The sequence below is a fragment of the Pyxicephalus adspersus genome, chromosome 4, assembly GCF_032062135.1.
Source record: "Pyxicephalus adspersus chromosome 4, UCB_Pads_2.0, whole genome shotgun sequence".
NCBI lineage: Eukaryota > Metazoa > Chordata > Amphibia > Anura > Pyxicephalidae > Pyxicephalus > Pyxicephalus adspersus.
Window position 1 is genome coordinate 124,856,306 of NC_092861.1, and position 23,384 is coordinate 124,879,689.

Below are 23,384 nucleotides of genomic sequence, written 5' to 3' on the forward strand. Positions count from 1 at the left end.
TTCATAGCCAATTTTTTACAGTTATTGTTTCACAAATATTATATAAAAGAGAAAAGTGTGCACTGCTGTTTACCTTAGAAGATGGTGGAAAAACCTTCGTGCATATCTGCTTATCGGATCTCTGTATTCCATGATGGTTGCGTCCATCAATGGGCGGCCCGGAGAATAGAAGGTTCCAAGGCAAGCCTCTAGTTGAGCTGTTGAGTAAAAACAAATAGCAGCTAATAATAAAAATCAGCCTTTCCCACGCCTTTTACCCATTAGAAAGCCTCCAACTCTCTTCCTCATTCTATTAGTCTTGCTTCTGCACAAAACCCTAAAACCTAAGTCTGCCTACCCATCTTTTTCTCTCTCTTAAACCCTCTCTACTTACCCACCATTCTGTATTCATCATCTTGTGTGCTACTTTCCACCACCTCTTAGATTGGAAGCTATTTGTGCAGGCTCCTCTCCTACTCCTGTGTCATTGTTTGTGTATGTCCGTCATTTGCAAACACTTTTTAATGTACAGCGCTGCTTAATATGTTTGAGCTTTATAAGTACAGTTTAATATTTGATAACAACAATATTAATATTTACATTGGTTGCCAAAAGGAACAATACCCTCCATCCCTTCATATATCAGTGGTCAAAATGTCACTTTTAGCTAAAAAGATCATCAATGTCATGCAGCTGGCTCTGCCAAATGGTGTTGTCCCCAAAACTCTCTGGGCACCATCTTATGGGAGGTCAATCAGCCCTGGGAGACCCTGGTAACTACTAAAGGAACCTGAGGGTATCATAAAACCTGACTGAAAATGGCTGACATATGCTTTATGATATTAATGCTTTATCTTTGTAATATTATCTGTTAATATAATAGTAGCCAGGGACAAAGCTAAAGGTAAGTACAGCTATGTTTACTAAACGATTGGTAGGAGGTGAGTAATATGATTGGTATCTAGTGCACACATTGGCTTTCTGACAGTTAGTAATCTATACATTGACTGACAACCTTCACAGACAAAAATAGAGATTTTGGGCGAGTTGAATTAAACCATATCACCAAGTTCTAATTAAAATGGATACTTTATATTTGGTTCAATTAAGCACAGTGTATTAAAAATTAATGCCATGTTATTTTTTTTTATAAGAACATTTTTTTTTATATTTTTTCTACCCATTGATACATTTCAGTGATGCCAAACTCAAGAATATTCATAGCCATTTCCGGATTTACTTGCTCCGAGGGCATCTGCATGTCAGTGCTTATGTTGGGTTTCATCATGGTGATATGTGCATTAACATGACCACAAACAGCCCACATTGAGAGTGCATGTGGCAAGGTGATAACACAGGAAAGCAATTCAGACACACAAAGTGTTGCTACTACAAAACAGGATATGTCTGAACAAGCACCATCATGGGAGGATTACCAGGTACTATTTTACTGAAAGTTGTATATTTAAAAACATTTGTCCTCCTAGGATTAACAAATTATTATTGCGACTCCCGAAGGACAGGGGTGGGTTGGCTTTCCCTGACCCGATTTTGTACCACAGGGCGGTACATCTGACCCGTCTGGTGGATTGGTGCAGACACACAAGTTTTAAGGGTTGGGTGAGATTGGAAGACTCACTATCTCCCATACTGTTGAGTACTGCTGCGTGGTCCCCTTTGGAAGCTTGCAGCTCTCTTCATTGTCATCCTTCATTAGGAGAAACTTTGAAAGTAGTGACTAAACACTTCTGCAGGGAGGGAACTGAGACATTCCCCTCCCTGATGTCCCCTATACTTGGCCATCCTGACTTTCGTACTAGTAGGAAAGACGTGGTCTTTAAGCACTGGATTGAAAAGGGTATTTTCCGAGCTATACTTTTTATGCAGCCCCCTAATCTCCCTGGATTGTGATTGGGCAGATTCAAATGGACCATTCCCTTCCTCCACTAAATATTTGGAGAAGAGTACAGTTTCAGTATTTTATCTCCTCGTTGTCATCTGCTCAGACTTTCGATAGACCCCTCACCCCTCTGGAGAATTTGTGTATGCCTGCGGACCCTCTGAAAGGTATCTTGTCTTATGCATATAAAATGCTGCTGACGGCAGGTGATGACCCAACACGCTTGTTTCTCTCCAGGTTTACTGATGAACAGGTAGAGCGTATTCTGTATTATGGACACAAGGCCTCTATTAGCAATGGCGAGAGACAAGAGACAAATTATAAGCTACTACCAGATGGTATAGGACTCCAGATTTACTGGCTAGAATCTACCAGCATGTAAACTCTATGTAAGCTCTAGTGTTGGAGATGTGGTAAACACGCAGGCACCACTCTACTACATATTTTCTGGAGCTGCCCCGTAGTGGCATTTTTTTTTGGGGGGGGGGTTGCTAGGATTAATAACAAGTTGACAGGGATATCTATTTAGGAGAGGCCAGAGCTAGCACTATTACATGTTTCCGCAATTTCAAAGAAGCGATATAAACGCTCCCTACTGCGCCACTTATTGAATGCTGCTAAGACATGAATTCCCCCGTTATGGAAGCATGTTGCCCCACCTACACTTAAACAATGGATTACCAGAGTGAATGACATACAATACATAGAAGAACTAACAAAACCAGGGGAGCAGCCATCACAGAGACCGGTACACACCTGGTTTGACTGGGATTATTTTAGGAGCTCTGCTGACTATAGACGGTTGCTTTGACCTTCTGACTAATTTTACAAAGATTTGGGTCATTTCCTGCCCCTACCTCCCATACCCCTACCCTTCCCTACCTCCCCCTTTGTTCCCATCCTTCTCTTTTCTCTTTTTCTATTATCTTCCTATTTCTTCTCTTCTTCATCTTTCTCTCTTTCTTTTCGAAAAAAACAGGAACCAACGAAGTTCTTAATTTTTGACTTGTGCACATATCTGGCTGATGTTGTCACATGACTGTCTGACACCAAAGGAATGGGTTTGCATTACATATATTGTGCCGTTTTATGATACTATGTGTCAGTCTGTATTTATAGAGTCTGTGCATTTTTTTTATGCTCTGTACTAGGTATCACATTGGTTTAGTGTCATATGTTTGCATAAATCTTCTCTTTTTGTCTTATTGTTGGTTGCTTATTAAAAAAAAACATTGTCAACAACCTTTGAATCTTTATGTTACAATATAGGAGAGTTATTTATTGGAATCACATATTCTTTAAAACTACGATTTTTGTGAATCCAATAGGTTTTTTAAGAAGGTTTGATAGAATTATTACAGACAGATATGGAGTTGGTGTTACATGAGTACCTCCAGCGCCTGTCGTATTCCATTGTAAGAAAAACTAAAGCTTGCATCTCATGTCTGACAGAAGAGCTTTAAAGCCAGTGGCTTACTATTTTGGCAGTTTCTCTTAAGATTCTCGCATCTCACTACTGTTCCAACTTTAAACTCTGCATGTGACGTTGTTTTGTCTGCTAGTGCTATTGAACCAGCCTGCTTCACATTGACTGCTAACAACTCTATATTTCTCAGCTCAGCAGTGGTCTATTATGAGAGTTTCTCTTTTGTGTTGAGTAGCACTGAGTATACATTTTGCTTGTATTGATGATATTGACTATAGCATCAGCCAATACAATTCTGCATTACAATGAATTAAAAATATTTCATATATGAACTGTCAAAATTAAGCGCTGATTGCTATTTGTGCTAGATACATTGTTAATTCTATATTACGTTTTTACAATTTATTAAATATTTGAAAGTACAGTATAAAGTACTGTAGAGATTTGCTTTCAGAATTTTGTTTTGACAGTGTTTTTGGTTCTTTATGTTGCCTTAATTATCTTGGCCTCTCTGATCTGACTCCTGCTTGAGGGCCCAATAGGTGGCTATTGCGGCTTAGCAATATGTACACTAATGTGGCACTGACATTTTTAATTGGAGAAATATCACTTTCTGGGTAAACTTATAAGACAAAATATTTTGGGCTCATGAGAGTAAAATTTAAAGAACATAAGACAACCTTTGGACAAGTAGATGCTGCACACTGAGGTGCATTGTGACCACTTCATAGCCAACTAATCCCATCATAAGGGAATAGTAATCTTAGGTCACAGACAGGCAGATCTATCAGAAGGAACATCGAGAAGTGGGATTTCTGCCCACTCCTGATTGAAATAGGAAGTCCTACTGAGATGTCTCCTGGGTCTGTATGCCCCATCTTTCTTCACATGACATTTTCTCATCCTTGATTAAATTTTCATCTATTTGTCTTTTTACTTAGTTGAATGTGTTTTATATCCGGAGAGTCCTATTACCTTTTCTTTTATTATATCTGCAGAGCTTTGAAAAGTTTACTCAACCCTTTACCTGGCTTTTTCTTTACCTGACCATGAATTCTACATCGTATGATCAATAATGCAAGCTTCTTATTGTGGAGATCCGACAATAGGAATGGTTGAGCAGTTTAGGAAAAATATTGGGCAGGGCTGCCAACATTCAGCAGAAGTTTGTGTTTTGTCAATCCACAACAGAACTGAGGAGCCGAGTGGTTTCTAGCAGATTCAAAGGCGTTTTTCTTTCTTACAGGGTCTTTGAGGAGATAAAGTACTGGACATGTGCATGTTTGGCAGATATGTACTGCATATTCTTTTTTTTTTACTTACTGACATTTTGAGTTTGCTTGTAGCCAGATACTAGTCAGATATCAGAGACATTTAACTCTATATTAAGAGCCCCTTAATAGCCCAATTGCCCAAATCATGCATGCCAGTAAATGGGAAACTGTGCCGTTAGGTGCCTCCACAGTCAAAGATAATTCTTCATGCTCTAAACACTCAATGCAACGATATCTACATACCAGAAGAGAATAGGAAAGTCAAACCTTCTGTATGAGAATGTCATGAAAACTTCTTTAGTGTCACAGCCTTTTTGCCATTTCAGGCTGTCCAAAATTTGTCAGTGCCATTACCTCCTTTAATGAATTATTTGGTGCATCCACCTCTAATGAAATATTGGCATGCCAATTTCTAATGATATCAGTGTAATATCCTCCTTTTATGATTTTGGTGGTGCATCCACCTATGTTGAATTCAGTGGCACATTCTACTTTAACCATTTTCAATGGCAGATCCTCATGATGTCAGTAGGCAGCCTCCCAGTAAGATTTTCATGGCAAAGTTTTCTTCTACTGATTTGGGAGGCACAGCCTCTTCTAATGAACTCAGAGCATATCCTGCTACAATAATTTCCAAGGCTTCTAATAATTATGTCAATAACACAGCCTTCTTCAATGAATTATACGTCACAGGGTTTTCTAATTATTTCAGTGGAACAGCCCCCCCAGCCCTAAAGATTTCAGTGACAAAGCCTCCCGAAACAATTTCGGTGGTACACTCCTCAAATTTAAGTGGCATAGCCTTCCTAAATGATTTGAGTGGTGTTGTCTCCTTTAATGATGTAAGTGGCACAGCCTTAATTTAAAAAGCTCTGTAACATACTCTCCTCCAATTATTTAGGAGGAAACATTTCTATTTTATTAAATTCAGTGGCACAGTTTCTACTAATTATTTCAGTAACACAGTCTTCCCTATGTTTTAGGTAACACAGCCTCTTCCAATAGTTTCAGTGGTATTTCCTCTTTTAATTTTTTTGCTTATCTCTTCTAATAATTTCAGTGGCACATCCTCTTCAAATTATTTCCATTGATACCCTATTTTCAGTGGCACCTTATCCTCTATTGATTTCAGTGCAACAGTCTTCTCTAATGATTTCAGATCCAAAAACATACCATTGCTGTGGTTTTGTTGTATTTGAGAGCAAATGACTCGTCTTTAATATTATTTTATATCTGTGAGAGATTATTAAGACCATAGTGTATTTTTGAGTATGCCAATATGAGTTTTTAGAACAATTTTAGAGATATTTAGGATATTAGAGAGCAAAATGCAGAACACAAAAATACAGCATGCAGCATGGCAATAGCATTTAATGGTGGGAATTGCATAAAGCAATATATTTATGTCCATTTACATTAGTGGATTGTGTATATGTAGCAATGGGCAAACCACTGTCATCTTGTGGGAACGACTCCTTTAGATATTACTAATGGACATCCTATTAGTCAATGTTGTTATACATTTCAAGGTTAAACTGAACTGCAATTAAAGCTGAGCAATCTTGCAGTGGTGGGCAACGCAAAATACCTAGCAAAGAAAAGTAAAAATAAAACAGTATATCAACTAAACTTTGGGAAAATGGCAAGCAATAGTTTATTTACCCAATCAAATTTCAAATGTAAATCTCAAACTGTACAATAAACACATCCAAGTAGTTAACATATACCTTTAACCTCAGAAGGGGTGTCGGTGGGAACAGTCTCAGATTTAGCTACGCTTGTGTAAGTAAAAAGAATTTAATTTCTGGCCCGCCTAATTCGCAGCTTGAGCCAAGTCAAAATTCCAAGTGTTAATGGCCATCTCAAAGCCAGTAATTGTCAATTAATTATACAGCAATTATTTCAATACAAAAAACATCTCAATTTAGTCAAGCAAGAAGTCAAATAGGTGATAAGATACTAATTTCCAATACTCTGCATGTAAGGCAAGATAAGCTAAAAATCAAGCTTTTTATTTTCATTTTTTTTTAACAAAGCAGCAGTCAGTTTAGATTAAACGTGAACTGTATGCAGCGATTTTATTTCTTCTAGAAAACGGCCGGCTCCCTTGCCTTTTGCTTTTTTCCTGACAGCATGTTTTGTATCACTGGATGTTCCGACCTACTAGAAATCAGTGTCGCTACTTCTATAGTTCCAGATTCATTAGAAAACTCAGCTGGGTGCTGTCGGAGGAGAACAGATCTTAGAGATAACCGTTACATCCCTCTAAATAAAAAGGCCTCACTAGGTTCCTCTAATAAAAAGAAAAACAAATTACTGTGCATTTCAAAATTGTTAGATTTAGACATAATAACTCAGAACTGAAAACAAATGCGTTTGCATCTGAAGCTCCTATTGGTGTCATGGAGCTCTCATCTTTGTAATAAGCACACAGAAATAACAGCGGTTTAAGGAACACAGTGGGAATTAACTCTGACTAGCTAACATTCTCTTATACTGGTTTTTAATGGCACGTTTTCTGCCACACAAAATGCAATTGATTTCATATGGGCAGTTTAAACAGAACATTAAAATAACAGTCAAAGTGACAATCTCTCATTATTTTACCATCAACAGGACAAAACTAGAGATTATTATCTGAAATTTGAGTATGCCTGTTTATTTTGTTTTTACTTATGGCTATCTGAATTCTACCAAATCCTTCCATGGATCCTGTACTGTAGAATTGTTGTTGCACAGCAGTTAACATGCAACAGGTAATATCTAAGTAAAGTGCAAGCCTTGAAGTTAAGGGCTGAAGCTGGCCATGCATATTTCAAGCTGATAATGAGTGAAAAACACTTCAAGTACTCAAGTACTTCTCAGCTCTGCTTCATAAATTAATATGACCCGATACTATTAAGGTCCATTCACATGATAACAAAGAATAAAATGCATTTTACTGCATTTAATGCAGTTTTTCTGTGCATTATGGTGCGCTGTCAACCTGTTCTAGGTGAGTGGGCTGCCTTAATGAAGCATGCCTTTAAGGGTTGTAATAGTAAATAGTGCATGTATGTTCAGATGGAAAAATGGTTTTGCAAAAACAAAAAAAATCTGCAACCAGGCAGGTTCAATATTGCAGAAGGGATAGGTGATGTCCCTTCTGCTTTAAAAAAACACTCACCTACCTGATCTTACTTTAAAAAAATATTATGTCAGGATTTGCTGCGTATCCAACATCCCCCGGGCTTCTGGGACTTAATGAACTCCCGCATGCATTCATTTGAGACTGGCCACTCAAGACGGCCAAAGATCAGAACCAGAAAGAGAACGAGAATGAAAATGTCAGTGCCCGCAACAGAACAGACAAGTGAGCGTATTTAAAAAAAAAACTGCAACCAGGGAGGTAAGGGTATTATTTTGCAGAAGGGATATTGCCTGTTCCTTCTTCAATAAAGGACATGTCTGTGTTTTTAAGGGTTCTGTGTTTTTAAGGGTTCTGTGTTTTTAAGCGCTCGTAACCTCTACAGACTTCCACAAACCTCACAAACCTACTGTCCTTCACAGTAGATAAGGATGTGATTCCTTAGCTTTAGGTAACCTAGCTAAATCTAATTTCAGTGTACACTCCTATGCAGATACAAGTTTTCTGTCTTTTTGTATAAACACTGCAATGCATTATAAAGTCCTAGTGTGCCTATTAAAGGGCACTGTGAATAGCAGAGTAAATGTAGTGACCTGTAAACACATTCAGATGTTATTATCACTTTAATATCCTCATTGCCTGTACAAGTTATTATTAAGTAATTAACTAAGGGTCCCTGATAAGGAAAAACAGCCTTTCAGATAACGGCAGTCATTTGCTCCAATCTTTACTCTGTACTTTTCATTAACACTAATTAGAGATAATTAAACTGTGTTTTTGCTATCCTGCGATTTGGTAACTTGCAAGCAACCCATACAGCAAATTAAATAGAATGTACGTCTGTGGTACAACGGTATATTTTAAAGTGGAGATGTGTAAAAGTCCAAGGCTATGTACACATGTGCAATATTTGCTGTTGGAAACGATCTTTCATGATTCTTTCTAATGATAAACGACTGCACAATGCAAGAATGAGTGCCATTCTGCTCTATGGAGAGGGGTGGGGGGGAACAACAGAGCAGTACCCCGCTGCGCTCTCTCCCCTTCACTTTCATTACAATCGCTCCTCGTCTGTGGATCTGCCTGGGCGGTCGTTCAGACAACAAGCGCTGTACACACGCCAGATTCTCGTCTGATATCAGCCTGAGGCGATTATCAGATGAGACTCATCTGATGTGTGTACATAGCCTAACACATTTCACAAAACCCAGAACAGAAACATGTGGATCAGAATAGCACCACACACAAAAGCACTTAGTGAGACATTTGCTAAATTTAACATGGGTTATAGCATTAGTAACTGCAATACCAATTCTACTAAATGCTTCTCCAAGCAGATTTCCCTGTTCAGGAAAGAGCTGCAGTATAAAGGTAATTAATTGCCCTGAAAACTATTGTATCTGTATGTTCAAGAGAAGATACAAGTTTTTTACCAGTAAGTGGAACTCTGGGTGAACCCTAAAACTGCTATTCCCAGTCCTGAAAAAAACAGAGCAATAACCAAAAAAAAACCAGAAAAAATAACCAGCAATAACAGTTGTCTATAGTAACTGAAAAACAGCTTTGGGGTCTTTAGGAAATACTGTGGTTTGATATGCACTATATGCACATAATATAAACAAAACTTACAGAGGAAATATATGTATACCTATGCAAAAAACAAACACACTGAAAATGAACAATTTCTGTGTGATGTAAAAGGAAAATAAATCATAATTTACCTTCTTTTTCTGCAGTAAGTTTCTGTCTCAGCAGATGGTTGACAATGGCACTCATACATGCAAAGCACGGCTGACCAGCAGTATTCCAGTTCATGCAGCTCAGTATACCTATGGCCTCATCTACTTCACCATAACGGAGGTACTGTGAAACCAGTTCTACTGGGCCAAGTTGTCCTTTTGATACAGCACCTTTTAAAAGAATAACAAAGCCAATGTTATTGCATCAGTGTTTAGTATTTAAGAGTAAAGAAAAAAGTGTTACAAAATTTTATTACATAACATGGATTATTTTTTACTTATATCTGCCAAAAATGCAATTTACCCAATACAAGTTTCTGTGTACCATATGCCACATATTGATTGATCATTCTTCCAATTATATAACTCAAAAAAAGACTAAAAGATCAAAAAGTGACATGGTCTGGACTAAAAGCACTAAACTATTTCAAGCTTCTCCACAACACAGGCACAGTGAGGAGCAGACTACCAAAAATTCATTTTTGGTTGGATGAAGCTGGCCTGTTATTAAAGTATCAAATCATAAATCTAGTTTATTTACAAATAAATATCAAGCAAAATAAAATAGAAATTCTACAAATGTCTCCATGGACAAGAGAATTAGAGAAAGAACCCAAAATTAATTAAAGAACCCAGAAACCAGCTGGTCTAGTCTATGGATAAGTAGACAATTTTAAGTGTTAACTAAAAATAATTTTACTGACTCAAACAATACATGGCTCCTAAATTTGATCACAAAAAAATGTTTTGGTTCTTACGGAATATACCCCTACCTTCCTGGAAAACTCTACAACCTGTCACCTGTCAAATCCTTCTTTCTACTTCCAAATTAGAAAAAAATAGTTTCAAAGAGTTCTGGTTGTTGGGTAATTCTTATTAACAAAGAAAAAAAAAATACCCTACAAGCATGTAACAAGAAACTATATACATACATAGGAAGAACACGGAGTTGAACAAGCCATTCTCCAGTAGTTGTATTTCTAATGAAATCAAGTGTCCGGTTAGATATTATGGACATCACCCCCACCATTTTCTTGTTGTTGTATCATTTTTTAATTACCATAATAATATTGTTGCTGCATATTTATGATCAGGGTAAGCAAGACAATTGGCAATATACAGAATAATGAATGATAGTGGAAGGCAGTTGAATGGTTACAATGGATTCAGTAACAATTCAGTAACAAAAAGTAACAATTTGTTCCACATAAACTGGTTTCACAAATGACATCACATTTGTCTAATATCTAAAGCGGGGGTTTTATTTGCAGTTTAGCTGTTCATGGTACTTGCTCTCATTGGCAAAGACCAGAACCACAAGGCTTGTAAAATAATAAGGAAGGGATTTATTATTTATCAGTTGATGCATCCCCCAAAGTCAATTGATCTCATTAACAAGGACAGTCCAGCCACAGAACTGCTTAACCTTATTAGAGTGACACAGAGGAGACAGTAACCAAAAATCAGTAACGATCCAATGTAACTGTTTTCTGACTTTAAAAAATGAATTGACAGGAAAAACATAATCTTCCTTGGTAAGAAAAATACTTTATCTAAATGCAAACAATGAATTTTAAAATATGGCAAATCTCAGATGGTTGAGGTGAAACATCTTTCCCCTTTTAGATGCTTGACCTCTCTTGATGGTACACTTCGTGGGAGAAAGAGGTGACAGGCAACTTGTAGGCTAATTGATTTAAGAACAGTGCCTAGGGAGGCAGTCCAATTAAATTTACAAGATAGCAATTAGCTGGAAGGCCTCTAAATCCCTGCACAGTGACTATTCTGGCCTGAATGAGAACACAAATGTACTGGAGATAGCAAGTCAAGGGCCTTTTTTTTCCAAAGCTGTTGTGAGCGATCTTAGGGGACTGAGGACTAACAATCACATGTAAAGTGAACTGTAAAGGTAAGGTGATTTACAGGACTTTTTAAGGCACTGTAAACCTATTAGTTGAGTTTAATATTTTCCATAATACAACAATAAATAAGTATGATAATCTGTGAAACAGTCATTATTGAACTGCACCAAATGTTTGGCTTAATATGCAAGCTTGCAAGACAAGGTATTTTTTCATGTTACCGATTTTCCGACTGTTCTCTCTTACTCTGTCTTACTTTAAAAAAAAAAACATACCAAAAGCTACCAAGAATTCTTTTGATATGAGCTGACATTATTATAAATGCAACCTTATCAGATCTGTTCTGAATGGATATCTTCCTAAAAATCTATAGCTTTGCTAAACAGACCAATAATCTTTTTTAAAGTTTGGTCTCCGGTTTGTTAGGAACAACAGGGCACTGGATGCCAGGAATCTAATCTATAAGGACAGGGAATTTTATGGGTATTCCTAGACTGCCAGTCATGTGTGGTCATCTGCACAGCAAAAATCATACTACAACAAGTATAAGAACACAACAAAGGATTTGCATGCCACCTAAACCTTGATTTCTACTATAAGTAAACAAGCATTTCTGTGCATTAGTAATGATAAGGGATCCCTTTAATCAGAAGGAAGATCACTTAGGGTTCTATTTATAAAACAGGGAATCTGGCATTCCCTCAAACATGCCAAGGTGGGAATCAATTACTGCCATTTAAACACCAGGGAATGTTTGAGGGAATGTCAGGTTCACTGTTTTATAAATAGTGCCCTTAGTGTTTGCTCTTGGACTCTATCATTTTATTGCTGAACACCAACGGCAACCAATTATTTTTCCCTAAAATGCGCAAAGAGGTTTTCCATTTTATTTCAACAAGGTTAACTACTTTGAGCACTTTTCCTTACTAAAAAAAAATTCTATCCAAAAATGAAAGTAAGAAGTAGAGAGCACATTTTAACTGCCGGCATAGCAAGCAAAGTGTGAGAGAAAACAGATGAGTGTTCTGGGAATTCCACGGTGAATGACATTTCCTTGTTGTTGTTCTGCAATAAAGAGACGGTTGTGCCTCAGAGTCTGGCTGTTTGACACTGGTCAGTGTCATTGCCAATTCATGGTACATTTGGCCATGTTTAAATGTCTAATTCTTTGTTGACTTAAGCACTTGTGAAATAAAACAACACTGACAACCTGTGTAAAGAAACAGACTGTAATTTCAGGGGATCTTCATCATGTAATACATTGCATTGTAGTTATAATAAACTTTTTTTCAAGGGTAGAATACAACTTTTTTTATAATAACAATACAATACCAATCTATTTTAATGAATAAAATCCAGATGCTAATATTTTGCCTTCCTTGGTTCACTCCTTTCTCAATAACATGGTAATGAAATAAGAAAATAAACCTTTTATTATTTATTACATACCTAATTTTAGGGACAGTGATATCATCATTTGGTCTCTGCAACGGAAGCAGATCATGGCTGGTAGGAGGAGCTGAGTGTGTGATGTGCATAGCTTCCCGAAAACAGGAAGCTATTGTAATGTCCACATGTGTTGCTGTTCAGCTTTAGGGACTGAAAAAAACTTATTCCAATTACCAAGATGTGTCAGACCAGGGACAGGTCAGCTTGGGATACCATGCGTAGATACTTCATGTCCATTTTAGGCAGCTTTAAATGTACACTGAAAACTGAAGGTAGGACTGTAGTTCAGCTTACCTTTTACAAAGGCCAAGCCTTGATGTGCAATTAAAGTAAAGCTCAATGGAGACTCCATGACTAGAGGAGAACAGGCCAACATTCGGCTACTGTAAAATGTGCATGTTATTTTTAAGACACATTTATGGTGATGTTTGATGCATGTATGGGTTTTACATTTCATATTATTACTAAAAAGCGAAAGAGTACTTACCAAGCTTGAAATGCATCACTCCTAATGGTCCACCATTAAACCTCAAGAAGAGAAGGTTATGGATGTCTGTACTATCGTTTGTGCCGCTGGGGACAGCCCACCTCATGTCCACCAGGCTGCTGGACACTTCAAAATGTTTGTTGCATTGTAAGGTAGTTCTTGGAGATAATTCTTCAGCAACTAGCTGGATCTTAATTGGTGACAATGCCATGTCAAAGATCTGAAGTTCACCTTGATTGTTGCTCACTACAAATATACATCCAGTTGGATGCCATCTTATTAGAGCCGGTAGGAGTTCAGCTTGGGCTAGAAGGGTCACTCTTCTATGTGCTTCATAGAGAATAACTGAGGAATCTTCACATCCAAGAACAAGTTTGTCTTCAGCCAGATTTCTGGCACAACTAATTACCCGGGAACTGAGAGGAATTTTAGTAACAGAGACACACTGAAGTCTGCTCCTGGAACATTCATAGATGCAGCTATCAGCCATAGGTTCACTCTCTGGGTTTGTGGATTGTTCCACTGTGTACACTTGGTAAGGCTGAGTAACACTGAAGCCGGCATCAAAAATATCTCCCTCTGTGCGGATGTAACTCAAGACCTAAAAAGGTAATCGTACAAAGGATTAAATATATATTTATTGGACTCATGTTAATTGTTCATAAAAATATATGGTACAAGTATAAGGTAGCACGGTGGCTCAGTCGTTAGCACTCCTTTGCAGCACTAGGTCTCAGGTTCGAATCTTGGGAAGGACACTATCTGCATGTCCAGGTACTCCAGTTTCCTCCCACATTCCAAAAACAGGCAGTTAGGTTAACTGGCTTACAAAATTTACCATAGACTGTATTAAAGACAAAGGACTATAGTAGGGACATAAAATTGTGAGCCCCTTTGAGGGACAGTTAGTGATAGGAGAATTGACTTTTTAAAGTGCTGCATATTTTTGTTGTTGCTATATAAATACTGTGTAAAATTTTTAACAAGTACAATGTAAATATAGGTATTTTGGATAGAATGCAATTAAAGCAGCACTATAGTTTGCGATCAGGCAGGTTTATTATTGTAGATAGATTGTTTGATCTATCTGACGACTCAACATATGATGCTAGGATATGCCAAGTATCCAGGCATCTCCCGTTGCAGTCCCAAAACCTTTGAAATAAGTCAGCTTCCCCTCTTATAGATTTGGGGCAATCAGAAGAGTGTCTGCAGCTCATAAGAAAGGTATGATGCGGTGAGACATAGGCACGATGATGGATCATCATTTAAATCATTTCTTTATACATGGCTGAAGAGAGAACCAACCATGCTTTAATAAAATCTCCAAGAATGTCTGAGGGCAACCTGACAAAGAAACCATTAGTCCATTTGAACAGTCTCTGATGATGATCTGTGTAGTCCAAAGTAACCCTGACCCTAAATTTAGAGATTACTCATTTAGGCAAATGTGGTGAGGAAAACATATGGTCTAAAGAATTACACCAGTAAGTGGCTGAGAGATCCTAGAGCAAATACAAACCGTAAGATCTCATTTGCAGAAATATAAATAGTGCAGATTTCAAAGGAGGGTATTTAGCTATAGCTTTTTTGAAGTTAAGAGAATGCTAAGTAGATTAATTAATTAAAGATGAGAGTGCAAAATTCTGGCCAGGTTCTCCCTACAGAAGAATTTGAACGATCAAGATTACACCAGAAGGACAGAAAAAGCAATAAGAAATTGTTTTATATATTTGTGTATTTTAGCAAGCAAATTGGGGATTGTTAGTTCTGTAATTATATTAATAATATTGGGGTCAATATTTCAAAACTAGTTGTCTAAGCAATCTCTAAAGATTTACTTTTTCACCGTATATAATTAATAAATTCCAGATAAAAACACATATTTAGCGGGAGAGATGGGCAAAAAAGGGAGATAACACAATTTGGAATTTAACAAACTTTGTTGCAGATTCATACCTTTTTCTGATTGAAAGAGAAAGCTGTTGTTTCACCATGTGTTTTTTAACCTGATTCCCATATGGTAGGGTCTGAACCCATAATCCACTGGTTACCTAACAGTGTTCTAATGAGAAGAGTTGCATTGTTTGCATCCCATTGGAAGTAAATAAACCTTCATATTACAGGGAATGCTTGTCAATCATACAAGCAGATAATGACATTTCTGAGGGCATAATATACACCTCCAGGTTGCCATATTGCATTTGATGCTTTTGAACAATTTTAAAATATTATAACTGCTTCAGATTGAAATGTAAAATACATTTTTGTTTTCAATAGGTTTTTATTAATTTTATCAGGAATAAAGGAGGCGGGAGTGACATGCATAAGCAGTATAGTTAACATACAATTCAACAAGAATTGTACAATCAAAGGGTAAACCATATGAGGATACATAAGAAAAGGGTCCTCTACCCGTAGGAGCACTTCATGATATGGGAGTATTTGCTTTCCCCAATTTTTGGCTATAGTCTGTTTCGCTGCAAGGAGTACATTTGCGCACAATCTGAGTTGGGTGTTGATGAGGTTGGAGGTTTAAAGTGTAGTAAGGCTAACCAAGGCTCCCTGTTTATGTGTTTTTAGAACAGGGTCTTCAGAATTCTATTCACCCAAAAATCTAATGACAAACTGACAGGTCCACCATATATGCAATTCTGTTCCTGTTCTTTGCAACCTCTGAAGCACAATCCTGTTGTATGTCGGGAGAAGTGCTTCAGTCAGACAGGCACCAAATACCACCTCATCATAACTTTGAAGGCTGATTCCACTGCCGTTTACATTTTATGTGTACATTTGTAGCACAAGATGCAGTTCTGGCCTACATGTGGAACCATTCCTCAGATTTGGTGAGGTTCAGATCTTTTTCCCATTATGATGTGTAGGAGTGTACTTTTGTGTTTGATAATGCGATAAGTGTGGAGTATAGCATAGTAAATAATTTAGGGTCAAGGAGGTTCTCAGGCATATGTGCTCTAATATTGTGAACTTTATCATGAGATCCTGTTTATGAGTTAGGGAGTTGATCCAGTGTGTGAGTTGATATACCTTAAAAATGTATTGCCCAGCACTTGGTGTGTGGTGCGAATGTCCTCCCACCTGAAAACTCCCGCCCTGCCCAAAGGTAAATATACATTGTTATTGTTATGCACTGACCACCAACTGAAAACTGCTGGTGACTCAAAACCAGGAGGAAACAGGGATTATGTTAATTTGTAAGTAGCGGCAGGTAGGGGGACATAAGCCTGCTCAAGTATCTAACCCAGACGCTCAGAACATGTTTGAGGTGAACACTTATGCTGTTGTGTTTGGACATCACCTGAGTGACACAGATGGCATACTATTTGGACCCATAGTGGGGCTGCAGTACCTGCGAATAGGGAGGTGATAGGTGCAATGTGTGCTGTCTGATAGCACTTTAAGAAATTTGGAATGCCTAAGCCTTCGTGATGTTTATATGCATACTTAATCTTTTGCGGTACCCTTGATTTCTTTTTCCAGATAAAGCAAAAGACAGATTTTTGGAACGAGCAACAGGTTTGGGTTGGGACTGGAATGGGAAGTGTCCGGAAAAAATACAATAATTTAGGGTGGATAGACAGTTTTTCCTGCCCACCCAATAAGAAGATGAGAGCTCTTGTTGGTGAGTATAATACATTTTTAATAATAAAGTACAAAATGGTTTGTGTAGCAGTTCTAAATGTTATATTACTTTCTTAAAGTGGAGTGGATTTTTCCTTTAATCATGTTTTAATGGCTTCTTTATCAAAATTCTGGCACAGCTTAAGGCTCACATTCCGAACAGCTACTGTGTTTTCTAGCTATACAATGAAAACGTATTTTAGACACTTTTAAATTATTAAAACGTTAAACAGTACTGTTGAAGCAAACATTGTAAAGAGAAAAATAAACTACACAGAAGCTTTGGGATTTGAGAATTTAATGGCTGCAAGCCAATGTTTATTAAACCTAGGCACATCCTAAAACATACTTTTCTGAAAGACTTAATTGCACCTGTCAGTGTACTGCATAACAGGTTACTATCTAATCTAAGGTAAAATCCTATAAATAAAACTACCTAAAAAAATATTTAAAGCATTTAAAGGGAAAAAGGCAACCAAAAAACATATCCATACATTATGAGTATGTTTTTAAGTATCATGCATTGCTAACAATCTGTATTGTACATGGTTCAGGAAAAACCACAAGGTAGTAAAAATACCATACTTTAAAGATGTATAACTTAACATGAAAAGTTACCAGTGTTTTACTTTTGGTTTGACTCACTCGTTTGCACTTTTCATAATGCACATTAAATGGAAAAACACAGGGTAACTTGTTTATGTGTGTTAGGATACATGGCCATTTTTCTTTCATGGTTCACCAATGTATATGCACAGAAAACACCAATACACCTCTGGTGTCAAAATTAGTGCCAGTGCATTATTTATTTTCAGCTGAGGGCTCATTCAAAATAAATCTGCTGCATTAGTGTAAGGAAACTTGTATTGAGATAAGCATTGGGTTCTACCATTGCTAACCTCCTTCTAAGCATACAGGTTGACAGGCTGTTCCTGGCCTCTATGCTTTATGAGATATTGTCTTGTAACAGGCATGTAAGTCAGCAAAGTCATTCTGCATTTTGCATACACATGTTAGATAGTGGCAGCATTTTTAGAAAACCAGATTAGAAACAGCTATCAAGCATGTGTGGTGCACGCTCGTTTTTTACACCATTTTGGGTAGTAGCAACCTAAAACTGTGTACATAAGCAGCCCAATTTTTCAGGGGACCATAGAACCTCTTGAGCTAGAACCCAAAGAACTAGAACCTCCTACCTAGCATGTGCGGTAGCAGCAGAATTTTGTGGGTGACTTATCTGCTGCAACCATCACAATCTCTCCCATTATAGAAAATTAAATTACGTAAAATTAGTGGTTCTAAAGCCACAAGATTTACAGTGCATTCTACCATAAGCCAAAAATAGGAGAATAGATGGTGTTAGCTGACACATTCTGCATTCCTCTTCTCATGGAATGGGATACAACTATAAATCAACAAGGAAAATCTTTAGCACGCCTGAGCACTCCCTTTCACTTAGGTCTCTCCTAAGGCTGTCTCCAGGAGATACACCTGGCTTTAGACTCCCAACTCCATCCCACCACTCTTAACTGGCAATTCCATTTTATTTTACAGAGCCACTGATTTGAAGATGGCTGTTGCCATCTAAGGGATGGGTAAGGGATGGAGTGTTTAGCTCACCCATTCCATCTAATACACTCTGGACCTGGATCCCACATAGAAGATTTGTCCTCCTGCAGTTCTACCTTTGAACCACATCCAGGTCCTTTAACTTCTTCTCCAGGTAAAATAGAAAAAGTTGCTGGTGATGATGATAATGAGGATTTTTTTTCATGACAGGAACACTTAAATTAATAATTTAGATACTCTGAATATAGGATGTCGTGGCATAGTTATCTTACCTCTAGTCGGTTATTGGCACAGCCTAGAAGGACCATGTTGGCTCTGTCTTTCTCACTGGAAATAGGCGTCCAAGGCCAGACATCATCCTCAGGTACTGGCCACCAGCAAATTGCCAGATCCTGGACACAGTTGAGTGCAAGGTGATGGCTCAGGTGACGACCTTTTGGTCCTGGTATGTCAATATATGATATCTATTAAACAAAAATGTCAACAGATTAGCATGCAACTAAATAAATGTCAACGTTAACTACCAAAAACAATTTTAGCTCATATGTGAAACACTTTTACAACTATGGTATCTTCTTTTAGTTTTTTATGTTTAGCTACACAATAATATCAGTAAAGATATTAAGTAATGAACAAGTATTTCCTTTATAATTTCTTCATATTTCATGATGATAGCTTGTAAACATGATTTTGCTTCTTTATAGCAGGTTCTATCTTTATATATAGTGAAAAATGTCTTTAATATACACTGCCTAGCCAAAAACAAGTCACACACTCTAATATTTTGCTTTGATTATGGCGTGCATTCACCGTCTAGACTGTGGTGGCCAATCAATGTGTATTAATGATATCTTGTGTTTCCTAAACCACTCTTTCACAATTTGAACATGATAAATCCGGCATTATCATTTTGGAATATGTCCATGCCATCAGGGAAGAAACAATCCATTGATGGAAAACCTGGTCATTTAGTATATGCAGATACTCACCCAAACAGTACATACTTATGTTTTCTTCACTCCCTCATGATACCGGTAAGTAAAGAAATGCAGTCCTGTGTACACTTCGAGTGACTTCCCTAGGAGCTGGCATACAGCAGACTTTCTCCCCACTTTCCAAGGCAAAGGGAATGATAAAAATAAGGGACAGAAGTTTTTATTCCAAGGAATTAACAGAGAGTAAGTCAACTGTCTTTGAAACTATCAAACTTCACGGTAGCACTGCGCATTTTTTCAGCTTTCCTTTGTTCTGTTAATCTTCTGAAATATTTACATATTCATCCATAAATTGTATTAAATTCTCTTTCATGAAAAAGCAGACAATCATTTGTGTGTAGTGACCCCTTAAATTTTCAAGAAAAAAAAAATTTAACAGAAATGTATAGTGGTTACATAAATGTGAATATTCCCTATGGATAATTTTATTCTTTTAACCAGGGCTCAGGTGGAGCTTTTGGTACCTTTTCAGTGTTGTATGTATTAAGTGTATAAGTCAGTGCAGTGAGTTATCCCCCTCTCTTCTCTTCTATCTGAGATTTCAGCAGGAAACAGCTAGCTTAAAAAAAAAGAGACAAATTTTTATAGTGTGTTTGCTTTGGAAAACCCATAGTACTTTGGGAATCCTGTGTCATGTAATAAATCTTTACTTTTAAAGCAAAATTACTCATAAACCTCGCCTTGATTTAGGTCAAAAAGGTCAGCAAATTTTGGACAATGATTTACAATTTTCCATTATCATGGTCAATTGCTTGAAAAAATATATACCATCAAGGATTAGAATCATGATTATGAAACACTGGGAGAGCTCCAATATCACATTCAATTTGACATAAATAAATGTGACAAGGTAATAATTGCTAATAAACTTATTTATACATAACAATACTCTCACCAACTTTGAAAAAAAAAACATGGATTTTCCACCAATATTCAGACGTTAAGGGCAGACTAAACCATTTTCTTTTTCTTTTCTTATATCTTACCCTGCTTTATCCTTATTCATAGGACCCCTAACAATACCCTTAAACAAAGTTTCTTTTTAATATATCTCCTTTTCTTTGATCCCTTAATTTTCTTTGTATGGCCATGGTCTTCAGCACTGCTTATTCTCTTATAAATTTGTGTTTGCATTAAATGGGGGTTTAATGATAAACAGATACAAAAAAATGACACAGGAGGAGGAGAGGACCCTGCCCAAAAGAGCTTACAACCTAGGAGGATAGGAAAAGAGACAAAATAGACTGAAATATATAAAAATATTTGTGAAAACACACTTTCTGTTTCAATGAGTTTCATTTTTTTCAGTAAGTCAAAAGTAAGCTGAGCCCAAGAATGCTGTGTCATGACCTTCAATTAGCAGAAAGAAAGTACAAAAGTAACGGTAAAAAGTGTTGTTTACAAAAAGATAAGCATACACTTTAAAGACACTTCCAGCAGAGGTAGCAAGTCAGTCAACAGTGACTGTATGTAAACATGGTTGGAATAAACATAGATTTATTTTCATTACAAAATAAAACAAAACAAAATCTCAATATGCTCATTGAATGGTTGTTTTATGCAACAGTATGTTTCATATATGAGCCCCAACCTTTGGTAGATGATCCTAATATTAACAGAATATATAATATCTGACTTTAATGGTAATATTGACTAAAACAGCTGTGATATTAACTATGATTATCCACCAATACATTAAATATCTATGACCTACACATTAGGGTCTGCTGTATTAAAGCTTTCCAAGACTAGAGATTATAGACTATAATGGAGGAAACTTGGAGATCAAGCAAACCTGGAATGCATCTGATCCAGGATAGAAAAAATTTGCCAACTAACAGCAGATGATTTTTAGGAAATCCAATCCAGGTTTGTTGGATCACCCAGGAACTTCCATCATAAGGTATCTTCTCCAGTCCTGGAGAGCTTTAATACATCAGCCAAGAAGCCATACACTATGATAAAAAATACGTATTGTACTATTAAGGTGGTGGGGGAAAATATAGCAAATTATTTGACTTCTGTAGCTAGCTTTGACTCCTCCTTGCCCCACCACCTCCATCTTTCCAGTTTTGGTAATATGTCAGGCTGCAGTTTTTTTGTTGTTAAATACGTATGTACATAATTGGAAACCATCCATCAATCTTCTCAAAAAAATGGAAGAATTGAGTAAGTATCACCAAACATTTTTCAGGGGGAGAGAGCTATTTAAATTTGTCATCCAACAGCCTTTTATGATTCTGAAATAGGATTGGTGTGAAAGGTACCTGCAGATCAAGGCGATGTGTGAGGAAGAAACATTTGGTTTCCAGTTGAAATGTTTGAAAACATCCAACCTCTTGCTACTGTCTATGGCCTGCTTAAGCCAGGCATTCAACTGTGAATAGCACTGAGATGACGGTCTTAACTTTGATTATGCAGGAACTGTGGGACACACAGGGGTCAGAAGCAGGGGTCAAATTTTTCTTTTATCCTGGAAAATCCCTTTAATAACAATATGGTTGAGCACCACTGACTTAGATGATGTGCAGAGGAAGATCTTGTTTGCCAGTAATTGTAAAAAGAACAATCATTTAATTACATGAGAACGCCACTCAAACACACACTTACTAATAAATGTGTACAGTGAAATGCTAAAGATGTGTGTTATGTTTTAAATGTGCCTTTTATCCCATTTATGATCTGAGGTCATTGATGTCTAGATGTCCAGATGAAATATAGCATAGTCAATATGAGTTGGTCAGCTGTCACTAATCAGCCTACCTCAATCATTTTTAAGGACATACAAAGCATTTGTATTTGCTTGTGTTTCTTATTTGGGAAGAACATACTGACAAAATTATTTTCTTTTTATGCATTTTTTAAAGTTTAATAATTTTGTTAAGACTCAAAGGTCCTCTTTAAAGCAACTATGTTACTATTTTAGGGAAAACCATTCCTGTCATGGGGTCAATGATGCCAATTGTCGATATATTGAAGAGCTAAGCTTGATGAAGAATCTTCTGTATCCAACACACTTCCAGGTACGTTAGATGCCTGCTTCCCCACTTTGAATTCTTCCATAGGCTCCCTACATCATAAAAGTATAGATGTACAGACTACAGGACATTGGGTGGTCAGTGGAAGAATTACAGAGGGCAAAGAAGGAACAAGCATCATACACACTGGATACGCAATACACTTCAACAAACTGAGAGCTTCAAGGTAGACTATAAGTTAGGTATTGGCTGTTTTATAACAGCTTGGAAACACCTGATAGTTGTTTACATTAAAGAACTGGCATGGTCTCAAGATTTCAAGTAAAATGGAAAAGAGATGATCTCAGTGCCTCTGTTGGGAAATATGTCCTCCCCCCCCCCACAAAACCCATATTCTACAGAAATATATTGTTCTCAAAAGTCAATAATTATTAGAAAACTTTATAATCTTGTGATGCTCATTTGCTTTTGTAAATGTTAGATAGTTACATGTAAAAATTACTAAAACACTGAGTAATAGAAGAAGCCTGAATTGTAACCAAATTTTGATGCCATGGGTGGAATGGTACAGCATGCATGCCAATACTCATTTATCGAACTATCACCACTGTTTACCCCAAAACTGACACCTTTGCCACTTGCTAGTATAATACTGTATATAATTCAACTAATTCAAAGGGACTAATTTTTTACTGGTGCCTGTTTAAAGAATAAATGCATTTGCAGTTGTTTTCCCCATTGAGGAAAGTTCTTTTACCTCCTGCATGAATAGTGGACTTCATTAGGTCTTAAAGAAAATCCAACTGCATTATTCATTATAACTGTTATTACTTGCTATGTATAAAGAAAATGTTTGTTGTCTCCTTTTCTTGTCCAACATTTTTATTATGTATGCAGCGACAACATGTTCTGCAGTGATTTGCAACTTGCGTAAATCACAAAACGAACATACCAACCATA

At 37.0% G+C, this 23,384-nt stretch overlaps 1 protein-coding gene across 3 annotated transcripts in view; it reads right to left on the reverse strand.

Moving 5' to 3' along the window:
- Positions 1 to 23,384, reverse strand: part of WDPCP (WD repeat containing planar cell polarity effector) — a 180,063-nt gene that overhangs the window by 85,370 nt on the left and 71,309 nt on the right. For all 3 annotated transcript variants that reach the window (XR_011920473.1, XM_072409550.1, XM_072409549.1), the window contains 4 exons: positions 18,724 to 18,915; positions 13,244 to 13,844; positions 9,428 to 9,616; positions 74 to 197 (listed from right to left, as the gene is read on the reverse strand). Coding sequence is in view for 2 of the 3 variants with exons in the window: in XM_072409550.1 (XP_072265651.1) it covers positions 74 to 197; positions 9,428 to 9,616; positions 13,244 to 13,844; positions 18,724 to 18,915 (1,106 nt within the window). In the remaining variant the exon portion in view is untranslated. The remainder of the gene's footprint in view (positions 1 to 73; positions 198 to 9,427; positions 9,617 to 13,243; positions 13,845 to 18,723; positions 18,916 to 23,384) is intronic.